Below are 19,536 nucleotides of genomic sequence, written 5' to 3'. Positions count from 1 at the left end.
TTACACTTTTGCAAATAAATAAGGGATACCCACGAGCTATGTACATTAATGTTAGTAAACACAAAGACAATACAAAAACAAGAAAGAAGGGGTATCTTCGGCACGCCGAAGATTTAATACCCTAGCAGATCGAACCTTTTCTATTTATATTTTGTTCGTATCTAAGAAGTACAGGACAAATAGTTAATGCCAAGTATGGTTAAGATATATTTAAAAACAAGTTTTTTTTTACAAGAACTTCATTTTTGACCGATCGTTCCTATGGGAGCTATATGATATAATGGTCCCATCCGGACTGTTTCGACATATATACTGCCCGTAAAAGAAAGACAGACATATACAAAGTTTCATGATGATACCTTTAATACGGAGAGACAAGTTCCAATAGAAACAGACAGACGGACATGGCTATATACACTCGGCTGTTGATACTGCTGAATGGTACCTATAAAAGAATATACATACTATGCGGTGCATATTTAGAGACAAAATTAAAACACCCATTGCAAGGGTATAAAAAACTGCACATAAGTATATGAGAATAGTGAAGCTCATAAATGCTGAGTTAGATGAAAATATCTTGGAAAACAGAATATTTTGTCAAATGAACTCATTTTTTAACCGATTCTTCCTATAGTGTTTTATAATATATTTGGGCAGCATAAATGCTGAGTTTGGCTTACTTATACAAATAAACAAAAAGCTTTCCATACAAGAACGAACTTTTCGACCGATCGTTCTTATGAACAGTTATTTAATAGATGATATAGATGTCCGATGTTCATAGCGTTTTGCAAATACATGTATAAAAATTAGATTAGTTTGTATATTCTACACGTATTAACTAGGTTTTCGAGAGACCATCAATGTTCTTCAAAAATTGAAGGTATCAAAATATATTTTAAGAGTATTTGATTTTAAACATATAATAAAGAGAAAAATAAAATAAATTGCTGCTAGAATAAACAACCAATACAAGCTATATTCATGCAAGCGGTTTATTGCGAACTTGTTTTTAATGTTATTTGCATATCCAATTGTGCTTGAGCAATGTCCCCCAGAGCAGACTGGATTTTTTCCAGCAAAAGTTCTCCTTTTTGAACAACTTGTTCAAGTTGTTCAGCTGTTTCTTGGTTTTCTAACTCTAGTCGCTTAAGACTACAATTTTGTAATTCAATGGAACTGTCTTCATTAGGCAAAGACTCAATTAAAGTATCAATGTCTTTAGCACATCGAGCTATTAACTGTGCAAAAAGCTGAGCATAATCCTCCTGAGGTGGGTTTTGTAAGGGTGTCTGTGAGCCTGTCCTGTCAAAATTTGCAAACTTGCTGGGGTAGGATGTCTGCTGAATGACACCAATAGCATTGCAGAAGTGCTCTGCTTGCTAAAACAATCACAATATTGTTAGCTACACACAAAGTAATGTTACTCAATAGTCGCATACTTGGTTTACGGTATCCTGCAGTTGCGTTAGCCTGTCTGCCATAACTAAGTAATATGTTTTAATCCTTCTTATATATTTTATTTAATTTCTACTATTAAGACAAATAGTTGGTTTAGAGATGGTAGCTACACTTGTTGTTCGATGATATCGTTTGTTACCATGCGATCTTAAATGCCAATTCGAGATGTCTACTATCGATTGCATTTATATATATTAATAGGGTAATGCTACGGTGAACCCTCCACACAAATGGAATGCCCAAATAATTCGGGGATGGTATCTATTCCACGTAGTTTTTTCTCAAGATTCCATTTACGGCGGCGGAACTTAACTTTATAGCGTATTTTATTAAATATAAGCAATTAAAAGTGGCGATAGCGCGGTGGTAGCACGATTGTAAAGTATCGTGCAGCAAACGATACTACTTCACGATGAATTTCCGATAATTTTTGAACTATCGTCAGCGCTTTGAGATGAGCGAATGAGAGCTGCTAACTATCGATGATGAATCATTAAAAATATCGAATTTTCGATTTGGCGGAGGCTATTTTGCATTTAAAGTGTATGATTCTAAAATACAAAAAATACTATTCACATGTGCAATATTTTGTTTTCAATAATTAAATATACATTTAACTTTAAATTTAACTTGAACATTTTGTAATTAATGTAAGCTATTAAATGTGGTTATATAGTAAATGTAAAAAATAATAATATATATAAAAATTGATTTATTAATTATATTTATGTTTAATATTATTAATAGAATTTTCGCGTTTACAATTCGGCTTTAACCTTCGTTTGAAGTGAACCGGACGACGGTAAGCAACAAAATATCACTCATCCGAAACATCCCAATGCTAAGTCGATTGCAACAGATCAATCAATATAATTTTTAGTAGGTTTCTGCGTCTGCACGTCTAAGTCAACTAGCTTTCGCGTTATTAAGGCACACATCGCATTCATACGGACGTTCCTTGGTATGTATACTGTGGATAACAATAATAAGTTTGTATTAGGATATATGCGGCTTATTTAACATGGAGTGAAAAATTCAGTTACCAATAATGTCAAAGAATGATGCAATGAGTCACAAACGCAAAGTCCTGTTGTCTCTAAACTAAGGGATCATATATTAATACCGAATTAAAAGATGCATTAATAAAAAGATTTACACCAATCAACATTATCAAGATATATATATTTAATAAAATAATTGTTTAAAAAATCAAACAAAAGAATATTATTTATAGATTTCGAATCAGTTCAAACAACGTAGGCATTAAGGGGCATTATGACCTAAGCTTGAGGCCAATGTGGAATTTCTGTTGCTGGGTCAGACGCATCTGTTAAATTTTACCACAAATATCTCAAACATTCATTATCGTCGCCTTGGGTCGCTGTTGCACTTTGCGTGTTAACCTGCGTGACATCTGCAAAAATTCAAATTGCAATTGAGAAAACTACCTATTTTCGTAGATTAGCTGATTGATCGTGGCGGGTGCTAACATTTTAACCAAGATTTCTGGCCATATATATTCTCCTTCGTTGGGATTGCTTGGGGATATCCAACAGACACTTTATCTAATTGTTCAAAAAATAATATAAGAAACAAGCTAAATTTGGATTCTTGTAAAATTATAATAATAATTACTTGCGCGTGCCTAAACAATGCGCACGCATATATGTATGTATGCGTGCACATATGATCACACTTTACACTGATTATCACACATACAGAGTTTGTACGCATACACTTGTACTTTATTTTGCAAATAAGGTTTGAATGTATGCATACATGGGATACACCAATTGGAAATGATCATGCTTACGGACTAACTTATCTATGTACATATGTGTTAGAGTATTTACACTAACACAATATGATTGTGCTTTGTATCTCCTACGAGTTCTTAGAAACGTATGAATGCTTGTGAGCATATGCACATTTGTAGTTTCTTTAATCGAAATCTATTCGCGAGTGCATGTTACTACTTAGCTGGAAAATACATTTTGGTAATGCATTTTTAGAAATAATAAATGATCAGGAAAAATTAATGTCCTGGTTGAGAGACCACGGACTTATTTTAAAATCCAAGAACTGTCCTGAGTGTGGCGAGCCCTGCAAGTGTGTCACATTAAAGGGCGATTTTTTTTTCGGTGCAGGTTGACGCACACTTTTGAAAAAAATAAAAAAAAAATTACAAAAAAATGTAATTTTTTAGAAAGTGTGCGGGCGAACACGTTCTTCGCGGGATCGCGTCTAACTATCAGGAAAATTTGCCTTATTGTATATTACGAGCTCACGGGAGTTGAACCCATAACTGCATTTTTAAAAAATTAATTCTCAATGTCATATGAAACAATAGTCAATTGGCGTAATTATTTGCGCGAAGTATTTCAGGATTGGGTTGCAGAGTTAAGCCTTGAAAAGCTTGGAGGAGAGGGCAAAGTCGTAGAAATCGACGAAAGCCTTATTTCAAAAAGAAAAAATAACTGTGGGCGGATTATCCAAGGCCAATGGGTATTTGGTATATATGAAAGGGATACCAAAAGGCTGTACATCGTTCCTGTCGAAAACCGCACCAAAACCACGCTGCTTCGCGTTATAAAAGAAAAGATCGCGGATGGCACAACCATCATTTCGGATTGTTGGTCTTCATACCGCTGTCTAAGCGATGAAGGTTTTGTGCACCTGACAGTGATTCATTCAATGAACTTTGTTGACCCAACTACAAAGGGGCATACACAAAATATTGAAAGAAAATGGAGATGCATGAAGGATAAAATTCCGAAATATGGGCGTTCAAAAAAACATTTGACAGGATATTTAGCAACCTACGTTTTCAAAGCGCACTATCCAAACCACATGGATAGATTCCACCATGCTTTTACAGCCATTGCAAAAATCTACAAAATAAAGTACAAGTGTATGCGTACAAACTCTGTATGTGTGATAATCAGTGTAAAGTGTGATCATATGTGCACGCATACATACATATATGCGTGCGCATTGTTTAGGCACGCGCAAGTAATTATTATTATAATTTTACAAGAATCCAAATTTAGCTTGTTTCTTATATTATTTTTTGAACAATTAGATAAAGTGTCTGTTGGATATCCCCAAGCAATCCCAACGAAGGAGAATATATATGGCCAGAAATCTTGGTTAAAATGTTAGCACCCGCCACGATCAATCAGCTAATCTACGAAAATAGGTAGTTTTCTCAATTGCAATTTGAATTTTTGCAGATGTAACGCAGGTTAACACGCAAAGTGCAACAGCGACCCAAGGCGACGATAATGAATGTTTGAGATATTTGTGGTAAAATTTAACAGATGCGTCTGACCCAGCAACAGAAATTCCACATTGGCCTCAAGCTTAGGTCATAATGCCCCTTAATGCCTACGTTGTTTGAACTGATTCGAAATCTATAAATAATATTCTTTTGTTTGATTTTTTAAACAATTATTTTATTAAATATATATATCTTGATAATGTTGATTGGTGTAAATCTTTTTATTAATGCATCTTTTAATTCGGTATTAATATATGATCCCTTAGTTTAGAGACAACAGGACTTTGCGTTTGTGACTCATTGCATCATTCTTTGACATTATTGGTAACTGAATTTTTCACTCCATGTTAAATAAGCCGCATATATCCTAATACAAACTTATTATTGTTATCCACAGTATACATACCAAGGAACGTCCGTATGAATGCGATGTGTGCCTTAATAACGCGAAAGCTAGTTGACTTAGACGTGCAGACGCAGAAACCTACTAAAAATTATATTGATTGATCTGTTGCAATCGACTTAGCATTGGGATGTTTCGGATGAGTGATATTTTGTTGCTTACCGTCGTCCGGTTCACTTCAAACGAAGGTTAAAGCCGAATTGTAAACGCGAAAATTCTATTAATAATATTAAACATAAATATAATTAATAAATCAATTTTTATATATATTATTATTTTTTACATTTATTATATAACCACATTTAATAGCTTACATTAATTACAAAATATTCAAGTTAAATTTAAAATTAAATGTATATTTAATTATTGAAAACAAAATATTGCACATGTGAATAGTATTTTTTGTATTTTAGATTCATACACTTTAAATGCAAAATAGCCTCCGCCAAATCGAAAATTCGATATTTTTAATGATTCATCATCGATAGTTAGCAGCTCTCATTCGCTCATCTCAAAGCGCTGACGATAGTTCAAAAATTATCGGAAATTCATCGTGAAGTAGTATCGTTTGCTGCACGATACTTTACAATCGTGCTACCACCGCGCTATCGCCACTTTTAATTGCTTATATTTAATAAAATACGCTATAAAGTTAAGTTCCGCCGCCGTAAATGGAATCTTGAGAAAAAACTACGTGGAATAGATACCATCCCCGAATTATTTGGGCATTCCTTATGTGTGGAGGGTTCACCGAATCATTACCACCGTAGCATTACCGTGCCATGCAACAACGATACCACTGCACAATGAATTTCCGATGGTTTTGAGCTATCGTCAACGGTTCAAGATGAGCGAATGGCAGCTGCTAACTATCGATGACGAGTCTTTGAATATTTAAAATGTAAACTGTTTGCATCTCCAATGTTTTGTATTCAATATTTAAGAATACAAATTTAATGAAACTTCAATATTTTTTAATTCATGTAAGCCATTAAATGAAGCAATTAAATTTCCAAAATATTAATATGAATAACACTTGAAATGTTAATTATACTTCAGTGATTCAATATTAACAAAGCAGGGAGAAAGAGATGCACAAAGCGCGCAAAGCAATGAGGGGGAGCGAGGCAAACTCTGCACATGCATTCACACATATGTTTTTGGGCTGTGAGGATTTAAAACTAACATACATATATTAAGAAATAGCATCAGCTGCAGCGACGCTCTGCGCTGAGCGAGACGCGGCTTCATACTGAACGTTCGGCTTTCGAGGCCGGCCGCCGGCGTTCGGCTGCCACTCTCAGCAGTCTTACTCTATCTGGGCACACTAAAATGGTCGCGGGCATCCATGGGACTCAGTCGTTGCGATTTATCGTTTGAAATTCTACGAATAGGTTAACGTTTTAAGGAACACATTACATTCGTAAGGGCTCTCCTTGGTATTTGTGCAATGGGCAACATTAATTATTTTGAATTAAAGGAAATAACGACTTATGAGTACTTATCGATAATGCTTGCTCTTCGTGGAGCGATCTGCAAAGGCGGCAGGGCAAAACTTTCAATTATTAAGTCGATTGTGTATTGTGAGCTATGGAAAACTTACTCACACTCGTGCGGCCTGACGAATTTTTGAATGAAATAAATGTCGCTAAAAAGATTCAATGTACTCGCTGTCGCCTTGTGTCGCTATTGCACTTTGCGCGGCTGCTCTTGCGACACAAGCAATGGCTCAGGTTACCGTTGCTGACCATTACAACTGAACTGTAGTATTTGATGTATCAGCACCATGAGTGCAATCATTGGCACATACGAGGGTTGCTTATTAATTACAATATTATATCATGCGAGTGTTTTTTTGTTAACTACTCCCACCTTAGAATTATGGCAGTCGTCGGTTATCTATCGACGAGACCGCTATGACCAGGCTGCGCGTCGATGACGCAATGATGACGGTTATGCGCTCAAAGATGACGAGATGTGTGCAATTGGTTGCTGTCTCTGGACCGTCGTTAGTGCTGATTCGAGCTGTGCTTACATTGATGATCATGGTTGCATTATCCAAATAAGTAATGGCTTTTAAACGTCGGTCACGTGGTCAAATGTCGTGGCTAACAAATCTGCAGAATGATGCGTAGGTGGTTGTAGTTGACTGCTAGTTCGTCGTCGCATTGAGATACGGTGTCATCGTGTAGGAAGGTGTGACACGGGGAAGATGGTGACCATTCTACATATAAACTTAATTTTAGGGTATTCGATTAATATATGGGCAAATTGTTCGGACTAGAGAACCTTTATGTTAGATTCCGCCATCAGACTTACTGCGGGACTCTATGTGTAAGGACTTTAAATCATCATGGTTAAAAATAGTAGGGCTTATAATATTTAATTAAGCAAGCGTAATTGTAAGCATTCAATTTAGTATTTCGGTTCATAGAATTTTTGTTTCTGGCTAATAATGCTTCGTATAATTGTGGAGTGTCAACTAATTCGTTTTTCTTGCTTTGAATATCAGATTTACAGTATCGGTGAGCAGCTTATACGTTTTTACGTTTCTGTATTTATTACTACTTGACTATTGTTTGACTCAAAAAGTTGTGATTCGGTCATTCTAATTTTTTTAAACTGTGGTATCTGTTTTGCTATTTTGTCTGCGATATTTGAAACTCCCGTTATATTACTGGAATACCTGATGAAGTCTCTCTGTTCCCATACAAATTAATTGCCGACTACTACTAAGTAGTATGTATTTGGAATGCGAGTAGTCAGTAATTCGGGCCTTCCTTGTCACTGGTAAGAATATGAGAGTGCCAACAAGCCTAAAAGAGGAAAGGGAATTAAATCTAAAATGAAATTTTATCACTTTTGTATACCATTTTTTGGAGTGGCGAAAGAACTGCTTCTCGAGGTTTTCCTTGTGGACCACACTCCTCTTAATGAGAACATGTAATTTTTGGAAAAAAATAGCCAATAATAATGATAGGTGCTTTTCAATACACTATCGTCCGCTGCGTCGTCCAGTGGTTGCACGATTGAGTACTTCTGCCGTTTGCAGAAGCTTCGGTGCTCCAGTCGAAAGAATGCTTAAATTCTGGTTACATGAGAATAATATGCCTGAATGTTTTGCAGGCGTTCAAACGCATTTTCGCTCTTAAGTATGTGTATTGATGGTCTTGTGATTGAAGCGAAATATTTGAAAAAACAAATATAAGACTAAATTGAGTCTTGGGCTCAATGTATTCCTGTATAAATTTGACTCTTCCAGGGTCTGTTTTTGCCCAGTGTTTTGAAAACTTTGTTTATTCGTGGGAAACTTTCATTTCATCACATATTGCGCTGTTTTATGGGGACCTTGATGTTCTAATAATTCTATCTTTCAGCAGCTGTTTGATTTCGTTGCTTACGAAATCGGCCACTCCAATGAGGTTGTGGGTAGGGTTTCAAATATACCGGTTCAATATCTACTGTACGGATGTTGGCAATGATTGAGGTGTTAAAGGGCAGCGCCTAGTTAGAGGTCGAAAGCGCCTTTATCCTCTTAAGTAACATTTTCTTTCTTCTTTTACAGAAGTTGGTATCACAATTTTGGCACTTTAAAACTCTTACTCTCTAAGCAACTAATTGAGTTTCGGACCCGAACAAAAACGAAGTCGACGGGGGACCTGATCCACAGAAAATGAATGGCTACCTATTTTTTCTAACTGTCCCATCTATATACTGTGAGTAAGAGTGAGACCCACTCTGCACATACACACATATTTTTCTTGGCTATAAGGAATTATAAACCAACAAACATATATTCTGAAAGAAAATCAGCAACGTTTTGCGCTGAGCGAGATCCGGCTTGGACTGATCGTTCGTCTCGTGTTTCCACTGTGATGAATCGTTACCGCTCCTCTGTGTTGATTACAATAAGCATATAGGGCATTCAGTTCGGTATTCTTTTCGTCTCCTCTTCTACTCTAATATATAAAGTAGATAATCTATAGCTTTAGTTAGTATTCGTTTTCGTTACACCCCTCGGCCGGATGGGCAGGAGGTGGGATGCAGCCAGTTGCATCGAAAAACAGATCGGAAATGCGCAGATCTCGTTCGATCGCTCATGGCATGAAGGAGCACGTGTTATGCTACCATCGGTGCATTATCTTCTATTAAGATTTTACCTGTTTGGACGTACATTTTGGGTTAAAATAAAGGTCGTTCGGATTTATTTGTTCCAGTAGCCGAAACACATAGTGTCCAATTTATTCGCACATATAAGAAGGTTTTTAGACATCTTCAGAACTTGGTCCAACCGGTGAATCATCTGCATCAAAAGTTCAAGTCTCTGGAAATTTGACAATTATCCTGATGACTGAGTTAACCTGGCACTCAGGATAAACATATATGTTATCTCTGTATGTAACTATACAGAAAGCAAACGTATTTCAGTTATATCAGCAATTTGCAAACGGATATAACTAACTCATCAAGAAAAGCAATCAACAAGTTGCCCACATACAATAGCATAATCATGACAACCTGGGTAATAACCGAAATCCTTCTTCACCAGCTGTACTCTTATATGCACGTCCGTACATTATGACTTGCACGCTCGAAAAAAGAAAGATTTTCTTCGTCCTCTAGCGCACTTCACGTGCTTTTCTCATTCTATGTTCTTTTCTGTCTCCTAGCACCGTTAGTGAGCACACAACACTCAGATAATGCTTGGTAGAGACTATATTCTTTGTGTCATACTAAGCTTTCAGCAGCAACCCTAATACAAAACGAGAAAGAATAGCTATTTTCGGCACGCCTAAGATTTAATACCCTTGCAGACCCAACCTTTTCATAATGCTCATAGTGCTTTGCCCGTATCTAAGAAGCACAGGGAAAATAGTTAATGCCGAGTATGGTTAAGATATCTTGAAAAACAAGAAATTGTTCATACAAGACCGATCGTTCCTATGGCAGCTATATGAAATAGAGGTCCGATGTTGATTGGATTTTGCATATGTATATAAGTTACGAGTATCTTGAAGAAACAAAAAAATTTCCATACAAAAACCTACTTGTCGACCGATCGTTCTTACGGCAGCTATATGATATAATGGTCCGATCCAACCGGTTCCGACATATGTACTGCGTGCAACAGAAAGAGGCACTTCTGCAAAGTTTCATGATGATGGATTTAAAACTGAAAGACTGGTTCGCATAGAAACAGTCAGACGGACACGGCTATGTTATATAGACCAGGCTGTTGATCTGATCAAGAATAAATATACTTTATGGGGTCGAAGATTTCATCTTCTATATTTTTTTAGTTTATTACCAACACTTAATCGTTAAGGTTTGAAATTAAAAATTACAATATTTAAAAGGATCTTCAAAATATATATTTCCGGTCAGCAACAATAGCCGAGTTGATTGAGCCCTGGCTCTTTGTCTGTCTGACCATCGGCAAAAACATGTTAAACGTTTCGAAACTATAAATACGAATGTAGTCCGTCAAATTATGTTACGGAACTGCTTGTTTCTCTTCAAGCCGCGCCTGCTGGCTCATCGGTTCTCTGGGTGTAGTCCCATCCCTAGCCCGCAGTCCGCACAATCAATATCACAGCGAACATACCTCTATAACACAATCAATAAACATCAAACAGCTGGAACAACTAACAAATGAACAAAATAAATAGCTGTGACAACAAGTAAATGTAAGCAACAGAGGTGAAACTCTGATATAAATTAACAACAAAAAAACTATTTTCCAGATCGGGTCCCGGTTCCGGACCCAGAGTCATCTACCCTTCGCCATCACCAGCCCGTGTCGGCAGTCATGCCCCCTCTCCCCATCATCAGTTAATTAGCCGGACAATGCTTTCCTTCAAGCCATTCGTGTAATTGGTTGCATTTCTTATAGTTATGAACAATTAATATTATTTCTTATCTCATTTATCTTTACAGGATATCTCCACTCTGCTATTAGTAATTTACTGCAAGCGGACTTAACTCTTCAGGTGCGTGTTTTTCTTTGCTTTGTCTTATAGTTATAACAATTGATCTTATTGCTCATTTGATTATCTTTTTACAGAATAATCAAATGGAACAGACGACGAAAACACTGCCAAAGTTATTGCCATTCGCAGGTAAAAAACGAAAAGATACGAATAAAAGGTATTTGTTGCACAACTGAGGGAACAGTACCCACTGAAACAAATATGTATATAAATGTGCCCCCAAAAAAAAATTATGTCGAGTGGCATGTTAATATGTGTGTTAATGCGCTCAATATAACTTGCCTGCCTAAAGAGCTCTCTGGGTGGGGCGATAGGGCGATAAGACGTGATATACTGTACATATGGTACATATGTATGTAAGTGGGTATTTTTCGTGCAAAAGTTAACAAAAATCTTGCCCTCACTAACGGAGATCATTGAAGTTTTTCTTAAAAGGCAATAGATATAAATATTCATATATATACGTATGTACACATAAGTCTAACAAACAAAACTAAATTTAATAAATCATCTCTCTTTCAGGGGGATCAAATACGAGTCTGCTTCTGACGCTGCCTGTTGCTCGGGGCGAGGATGTGCGTTATAGAACGGACTCACTCTTATGATGTGGGCGTGGTCTCGCCCGTAGCCGCTTCTTAGCCTATCCTTCGGGATAGCGCCGGTTCGTTAGCTTAGCTTTTATTTATTCGTTTCGAGTCGCTTGTATGTTTAAAGATTACATTTCTGTACCTCGGCACAACTGATTTTACACGGGCTATTTATTTTTATTGGGCCCCATTTTAAATGCGTATAGGTGAGTTTAATCTTTTATTATATATATTATTATTAATAAACGTTTTAAAGGTATTTTGCCAAAAATTGAATTGAATGAAAAAATAGAACTGTCACTGGTGCGTTTGCGCAGTCTTGTACCGCCTCTCAAAATTGACTCCCTGTTGCTATGGGCAGCAACGAAATTTAGGCCCAAATTGGCCTACCCATTAACTCATATCTTTTGTGCAGTGTTACCCATAGGCACGATCGGCATGGGGAAATCATCGACCGTGTAGGCCAAGGGCATCATAAGCGGCATATTTTCGCTCATTACCCTGCGAGCGCATTGGGCGGGCACCCGCCTGTGCTCTCCCACCTTTTTTTGCTCAAGGCATTGGATTCTGAGCTAGGCGTTGCGAAATTTGGGGCGCTCTAAGGTGCTTAGGGCCCTCACCGATATATCGATACCTCCTAGTGACTCCCCGTGCAACATCACTATGGTGACGGGAGCCTTGGGAGCAATGGGTTCGACGTCTGATCTCCTGCCTCTGTCTGTGCCAAGCCTGGCCAGCCTACCTATTTCCTTATACTGAGCCGCGCCCAACTTGAGGCACACCACGACCTTAATCTACACACGTATATCCTTTGCATGAAACACTCCCCTTGCAAGTCTTCTAGCAAGTATGAGTTGTATCCTACTCGACGCAATTCTCTGGTCTTTAGGAATTTCTTGTCGTTAAAAGCCTTCCCTAAATCGCTTAGTACGTAGTTGCATCTGTAAAATTGTTGGCCTGGTTCCGGGAACACTCGGGCTCGGGCATTATACTGCCGACGACTGCGTTCGTAAGCCTCGAGTAGCAGTTTTTGGACTCGCTGTCTAATAAGTTGTATTTTGTCTGCTGGGTGCAAATAAGAAACCTCATGATCACCCAGATACCCCAACCTACGAGCCAATTTGTCACTTCTCCCGTTTAGGAACATGTTATGTCCAAAATCGGGAAAGAATGGCGTCACCCCTGTCGCCGTGTGTATGGCATTGCGTATAGATACTTCTATTTCTGGAAGGTAGAGGTCCCACTCGCGGTGAACTTGCTCCAGAAACGCTCTGATTGCCGACAACGCGGTACGATTAACTCTTTCACTTGCATTGCTCTGTGGCGCGTAGACTGCAGTGCGCATATGCGATATGCCGAAGACTGCGATCATGTTTTGGATATGAACTGTCGTCCGTTGTCGACCACCACGAAGATCCAAGCGTGCCATTGCTTCGAACGTGGATACAGTTTTTAGAATGGTCGCTCGGTCACTACCTCTTTGCCTAGACCCTCTTGCATGCGGAAGTTCGGTGCTTTGATTTCCTTGCATATCGCGCACTGTCTTACCCAAACTTGACTAGCCATGCCGGCCAGTAAAACTGCCGAGGTGAGGTCTCGAGTGTTTTTACGACACCACCATGACCAGCCGTCTCATCTACATGAGCCTTTGCTTTTAAGACGGCTATCAAAGAGCTTCCACACGGTGCCTTCTAACTCGTCTTCTAGGTGGAAGGATTCCATGCGCTTAAAAAGCGAACTGCCCTCAACCTTCAGGTCTGGTAGTTTGTCCTGATTCGAATGTACCTGTTCGAGCAACGCCTTATATACCGCTGACTCGAAATCGGGGGTCTCAAATTCTAGAAGACCTACTGTAACCTAGGACAATGCTTCGGCTGTGCGCGATAGAGTCTCGGCTCTTTCATGGACATCAGTCATTTTAAGCTTGCGTGGTCAGTGATGCAAGATGAAAAAGGTCTGTACGGTCTGAACTTTTTTATTGCCAGTATCGACGCTACTCGACGACGGAATAGTTCCGTTGGTGTTTGTTCAACGTGGCTGAAAAAAAGGCTATGGGTGGTTCCAGATCATAGGTGTCTTCTTGGAACAACACCGCTCCCACGCTAAGCTGAGACGCATCGCACTACACTTGGAAAAGTCCCCGTACACGAGTACTGGGGCCGTGGGCAGTGCGGTCTTCAACTGCTCAACGGCTTGTGTTGCCTCGTAACTCAACACAAACATGCCGCAATTTTTTTTAACATTTCGGTCAGTGGTGAGACCATGGTTGCGAAATCGCACGACCGAGGTACGGGGATTCGTTTGATAGCTATAACCCGTTCGGGGTCCATGCGAAGCGTGCCATCACTAATAATAAATTCGAGACATTTTAATGCCTTGAAGCTAAATTTGTGCAGTACGATTGAGAACTTCGCTTCCTTTAAGCATTGCCCCACTTGTCGCAGGTATCTTAAGTGTGTTTGAAAATGTAGGGAAGTAACTAGTAGATCGTACAAATACTCAAAGACGTTGGACCATAGCTCGGTTAGAATCACCTTGTCGAAATAGCATGACTTGTATGGGGGCCTACCTGGTATGGTAAATGCGGTATAGGGCTCGCTTTTGTCGTCTAGTTCGACTTCGCGACTTCGATACGTGAACTTCAGATATACACTGGGGATGTAGTAGGTCTGGTGTATCCTAGATAGGATGCCTTCTATACAGGGTAGTGAATACGCGTCTTTCACTGTCAAATTGTTTAACTTGCGTGCATCGAGACAAAAGCGGTTTTTACCCGGTCTTCGCACAACTGTTGTGCAGTTACTCCATGGACTGTTGCACTCTTCTATAACCCTTAAACTCAACATTTTGTCCACTTCATCATATACTACTTTCTGCATCGATGGCGATAACGAGTAGGGTTTATCTTTGAATGGCACCTTCCACTAAGTCGACAGTGTGTTCCTAATCCGCTACGTTCACAAGACAAAAACGCCCTCCAACTCTATCGTTTTTTCCCTAGACAACTCCCATGAATCTGGCTCACTTTCGAGTTCTTCCATTTCTTCCGCATAGTGCCTTATCGACACGGCCAAGAGCTCTTCCCCTTGGCGTTCCGTGGGATTAGATTTTCGGGGCCCAACATTTTTGGGCTGACATGTATGCCCGAACACGTTCTTCATAAGGTAAGCCCCTTAGTGTCCTTCCTTTTTTTTTCAAAGACTAGTGCCTTTGGTAGGTGTTCTTTTCCTGCCTTTCCGCGGTCGCCGTCCCCGAACGCGTCTGCCCCGCCATCATCGCGCTCCTTCTGGGGTTTTCCGGACAATTTTCGCAATGTGGGCAGAATGTGTGCGGCTTTCCGCACCTATAGCAGAATACCCTCCGCTCCTTAGATAGACAGTCTGTAAAAACGTGGTCGAACTGCATGCAATTCCAGCACACTTGTCGGGAAGAATTCCTGCCTCGCACGAAGGCCTCCTCCAGTTCTCCAGGCGGCGTTTCCGCACGATGTGGTGGTACTTCAACCTCGTGAACTGTCGGTTGTGGTCATTGCGAATAACGCGACTGCTGCACGTACCCGGTCCGGCTTCTGCAACCAATGTGCCTCTCCACTTCTATGCACTCTTTGCGCGGCTCATCCACTGTAAGTACATCAATAGCATATATATTGTAAGACTCTCCTTCAATCCACGCTTAATAATTTTCACTAGTTCGCGGTCTCCCAGCGGCTTCTAGAATCGCGCGGCGAGTTGACGCATGTGGTGGATGTAATCGTCCACTCTTTCGCTGGTCTGGTGCTCTCGCAGTAATAGCTCCTGCATTACATCATGCTCCGTCTGATAGCCCCGGAACCTGTCCAAGAGAGCATGTCGCAGTTGCATCGACCCTAGAATGCCGCACGTGCATCCAATACCACTCGCGGGCATGGCCGTTCAGGAGCATTGATACTGGCTCTGTAGGAACTACAAACGGAGCACGAAGTCCTCGACAGAATTCATTGCGTGCTCTCCGTCGAACTTGACGTTCCACCGCTCGAGCTTCAGGTACGCCGTTTCTCGTACGTCGGCATATGCTTCCTCCGACAGAAAGTCATCTGCTCTTCAGTCCTCTGGACTGCTGGACGAATACTCCGCTCCTCGCGCGCCTTGTCTGTGTGGCTTCGGTGGCACCGGGATGGCGCCTGTTTGCAGATCCGGCACGACATGTCTCGGCGGCATCGGCGCAGTGGTAGGCTCTCCGCTCTCCGATCCCCGGCGTGGATCCCCGGCGGCCTAAGCACATCAATGATGCCCTTAACATCACCATGAAGCCTGTTCGCATCTCCTGGCGGATAGAGTCGCTAATGCTGGATGGCAGGGTATGCAAATATGTCTGGTGGGCTTAAGCTATTGTCGCGTTCGCTACCGATGTGAGTACGGAATCCTTTGACGCTTTTGAGAAATCCAGGTTCCGTGGAGGTCTACCTTGTTGCGCCAATTCCGCCAATGTCTGTCAGGAAATTCCCGGAAATTCATTGGCGTTCTCACCAGACCTCCTGCCGGATGCGGCGGTGGCAGTTCCGATGCTCCGCCAGCGTCAGAAACCCAGTCAGACACCTGTTACTCAGTCATACTAATCCCTTAAATTAAATAAATATCGGCAACTCCCTATCGACAACAAAATCTTACACATAATAATAGATAAGGAAATAAATACACATCGACAACAAAAATAACTCACAAAAATAATTATTTTATGTTTTTAATTCAATTTCATATACTTCGGGGGGGAGAGAAGACAAATGACAAATAACAAAGACAAATAATACAGGCTAACTAATCTACGGACAATCTGGACAGTGGACAACATTTAAGCATTCGTCAAATGCTCAGTTCGTCAGTTTGACTGACGAACTGCATCCAATCAAAGCTACCTTGAAGTTTATTTGGCCTCTGACACAGTTCTGGACACTCTTGGGGCATGCAGTGTCTCATGCGCGGCGCAGGATCGAATCTACATCGTCCTGGGTCACCTGTCTCCGAACCTCAACTACGGTCAGCACACATCCAACATAAACACAGAATAAGACAAAACAGCTACTAAATTAATAAATAACATCTGACAAATCTACCCTTGTTAGCTTAGCTTTTATTTAATATTGCATGTGGCCTGTATGTTTAATGTTTAAATTTCTGTACTACGGTACAACTGATTTTACACGGGCTATTTATTTTTATTGGGCACCACTTTAAATACGTATAGGTGAGTTTAATCTTTTATTAAAAATATTATCTCTATATATAAAACTGTTTGTCCTGACTGACTGATTGACTCAACTCACAGCCTGTAGCTCACTGTAGCTACCTTATGTGATGAAGGTGCACGTTAAGACGGGGTTTCGTGGTTCCACTTGCAAGAAAAACCGCGAAAAACGTTTGTATGAAACTTTTTGTTGACCATCCAAAGATCTACATGAAAAATCATTTGAGACGTGCATCCCACTTTTCGCAAATCCAAATTTCTTCGGTAGAAATGTGATTCAAAGATTGTTGTGCGAAGTTTTAAGTTTTTTTCCGATTTGCTTTAAATGTATTTTCCAAGCTCTACATAAAAACTTAATGAATAAGTGTTTCAGCGATTTGGTAAATTGGCGGAAAGCGTTTGTTCACCGACCGATCAGTGTCAAAACATTTTTAAAGCTTTTTGAAAACATTTATTTTATACGCGCCACGGGCAATGCTGGGTTATGCGTGCTAGTTATTAATAAACGGCTTAAACGTGTTCTGCCAAAAATTTATTTGTTTGATTATTTAAGTTTCTGGTTGGCCGAAATGAAAAAAAACTGCCACTAGTGCGTTTGCGCATAGCCCGACCATCATGTACTCAAAATTGACTTCCTGTTGCTATGGGCAGCAACAAAATTTATGCCCAAATTTGCCTACCCATACACTCATATCTTTGTTGCATTGTTACCCGTAGGCACGATCGGCATGGGTAAGTCATCGACCGTGTAGGCCAAGGGCATCATAAAGGGCATATTTTCGCTCATTACCCTGCGAGCGCATTGGGCGGGCACCCGCCTGTGCTCTGCCACTTTTTTTTGCTCAAGGCATTGACTTCTGAGCTAGGCGTTGCCACCCCTGCGAAATTTGGGGCGCTCTAAGGTGCTTAGGGCCCTCACCAATATATCACCATTCAACAACTATTATAAATTTTCCCCGTTTCAATGAAATCGATAAATGTCGATATCGATACCATGTTCTTTGAGTGTATCTCAGAGCTAAGGCACCAAATTTCGTGTGCGGGCAAATCTAGAATATTTTTCTTCTTGGATACCTCCCCTAGAAATTGTAAGTAACTTATTTTTCGTGATAGCCTTTGGTATTTAGACCAATTTGGATGCTATATAAATACATAATAATGATCATCGTTATTATTTGCACTGACTGCCAAACCTCTAACAAGAAATATCCTATCTCATATTTAAAAAATATTGGCAGTGGGCTAGTAAGGCGATATGTTTCTGAATGATAGGAATAATGTTCTCTCTTTAACACAATAATATTTACCGCTGTCCATTTGGACAGTAGCATAAGCGAAGCAAATAATTAAACAGCAGGAACAAAACCACAACCACAACCAACCCTTTTCAAGAAAAGCCCGTTGTTTTTGAAGATGCACTTAATGGATGTGATGGTAAATAGATTTATCAGGATCTCTCATTAGAATAACACGTGTAGCAGCAACATCTTTAGGCGAGGCCAAATGCATGTAATCTGCTATCTTGCATTGGATCTGCAACAGGTATCATATGCCTCCTCCTTTGTATAGCTTGAAGCTGCCTGGGTGGGTAACCTACCCTTTGAAAGTACTGTTCATCCAAAGGTTACGGAAAGTCATACATTTTTAACGCAGTGCCCGTTTGGGCCTTGACTGGACTGAAAGGACTAAAGCATTGTTGGCCTAGCATTGAAAAAGCGGTAGCATCCTTAATGTTACATACTAAAAGCTTTGCTGCATAGTCAATATCCTGGGAGTTTAGAATCAATTAAGATTTACCAGTTTAAAACGTGAGATGTTTATATTTCTAGGGACGAACCAAGGCTTAGTTTTCTTGTTGATAAATAACCAAAAAATCTAGTTAGTAGTGTTTTCATTGTAAAAGCTGCAACTCTTAAGTCAATTAACAGAGGGAAGTGATCTGTGCTCTGGAGCCGGTAGTACAACTTCTTCTTGATCACTGAAGCTTTAGGCACAACTTGATAAGCATGGCAGGTTCGGCACGCAAGCGTTATGCAGGGTTGTTTGCTGGGTAAAGGTAGAACTCTGAAATTCTAAAGTAGGTTTTAGGACAGAAGTATGTCACACTCAGCAACATAACACACATTTGGTGACGTTCGAGGAAAATTCCTAATTCAAGAGCATTGTAGTTTGCTTTGTTGGCGATGAGAATGGCGATGGAAGAGGAGCACTATTATTGATTACATTCGATTGTTCAGGTTAATCAACGCATTACAATCATTTGTTCTAATTTATCAAATAGCCGGTCAAAGCGCTCTATCATTACTTGTACTGTAATTTTTACTGTAACCGGGAACAGTTCCTTTAATTTGATACCCTTCTAGAGAGTATTATTTGGTCATAATATATGCAGCGTATAGAAGGAGATATCTCCCACGTCATAAAGTATATATTTTCTAGATCAGCATCAACAGCCTATGGGATATACCCCTTTCCGGTTGTGTCAGTTTTAAAACCGGATCGGAACACTATATCATATAGTTGCCATAAAAATGATGGGTCGTGAAGTAGGTTGTTGTTTGGAAACCTTATTTGTATTCAAGCACGGCTTTT

General features: G+C 39.8%; 1 protein-coding gene and 2 long non-coding RNA genes across 3 annotated transcripts; 2 read left to right on the top strand and 1 right to left on the bottom strand.

Annotated features, from left to right (window-relative positions):
- Positions 1–980: 980 nt before the first annotated feature.
- On the bottom strand, positions 981–1,606 carry MED21 (mediator complex subunit 21). Its single transcript, XM_064692950.1, has 2 exons — positions 1,446–1,606; positions 981–1,385 (listed from the first exon to the last, which is right to left on the bottom strand). Exons 1-2 carry the CDS (start codon positions 1,485–1,487, stop codon positions 999–1,001), a joined length of 429 nt encoding a protein of 142 aa, XP_064549020.1. The 5' UTR covers positions 1,488–1,606; the 3' UTR covers positions 981–998.
- Positions 1,607–3,392: 1,786 nt separating this feature from the next.
- Positions 3,393–5,348, top strand: LOC135437596 (uncharacterized). Its single transcript, XR_010437729.1, has 3 exons — positions 3,393–3,461; positions 5,011–5,068; positions 5,142–5,348. It is a non-coding gene; the product is annotated as an uncharacterized LOC135437596 (long non-coding RNA).
- Positions 5,349–10,891: 5,543 nt separating this feature from the next.
- Positions 10,892–11,924, top strand: LOC135437817 (uncharacterized). The gene is made up of 4 exons (XR_010437762.1): positions 10,892–11,017; positions 11,085–11,137; positions 11,212–11,266; positions 11,660–11,924. It is a non-coding gene; the product is annotated as an uncharacterized LOC135437817 (long non-coding RNA).
- The last annotated feature ends 7,612 nt before the right edge of the window (positions 11,925–19,536 follow it).

The sequence above is a fragment of the Drosophila montana genome, unplaced genomic scaffold, assembly GCF_035044405.1.
Source record: "Drosophila montana isolate Dmon_TW-CO22-7 unplaced genomic scaffold, ASM3504440v1 contig_1083_1, whole genome shotgun sequence".
In the NCBI taxonomy this organism is placed as follows: Eukaryota; Metazoa; Arthropoda; class Insecta; order Diptera; family Drosophilidae; genus Drosophila; species Drosophila montana.
Note: the sequence above shows the minus strand (reverse complement) of the source record. Positions and strands in the feature narration are given on the sequence as shown.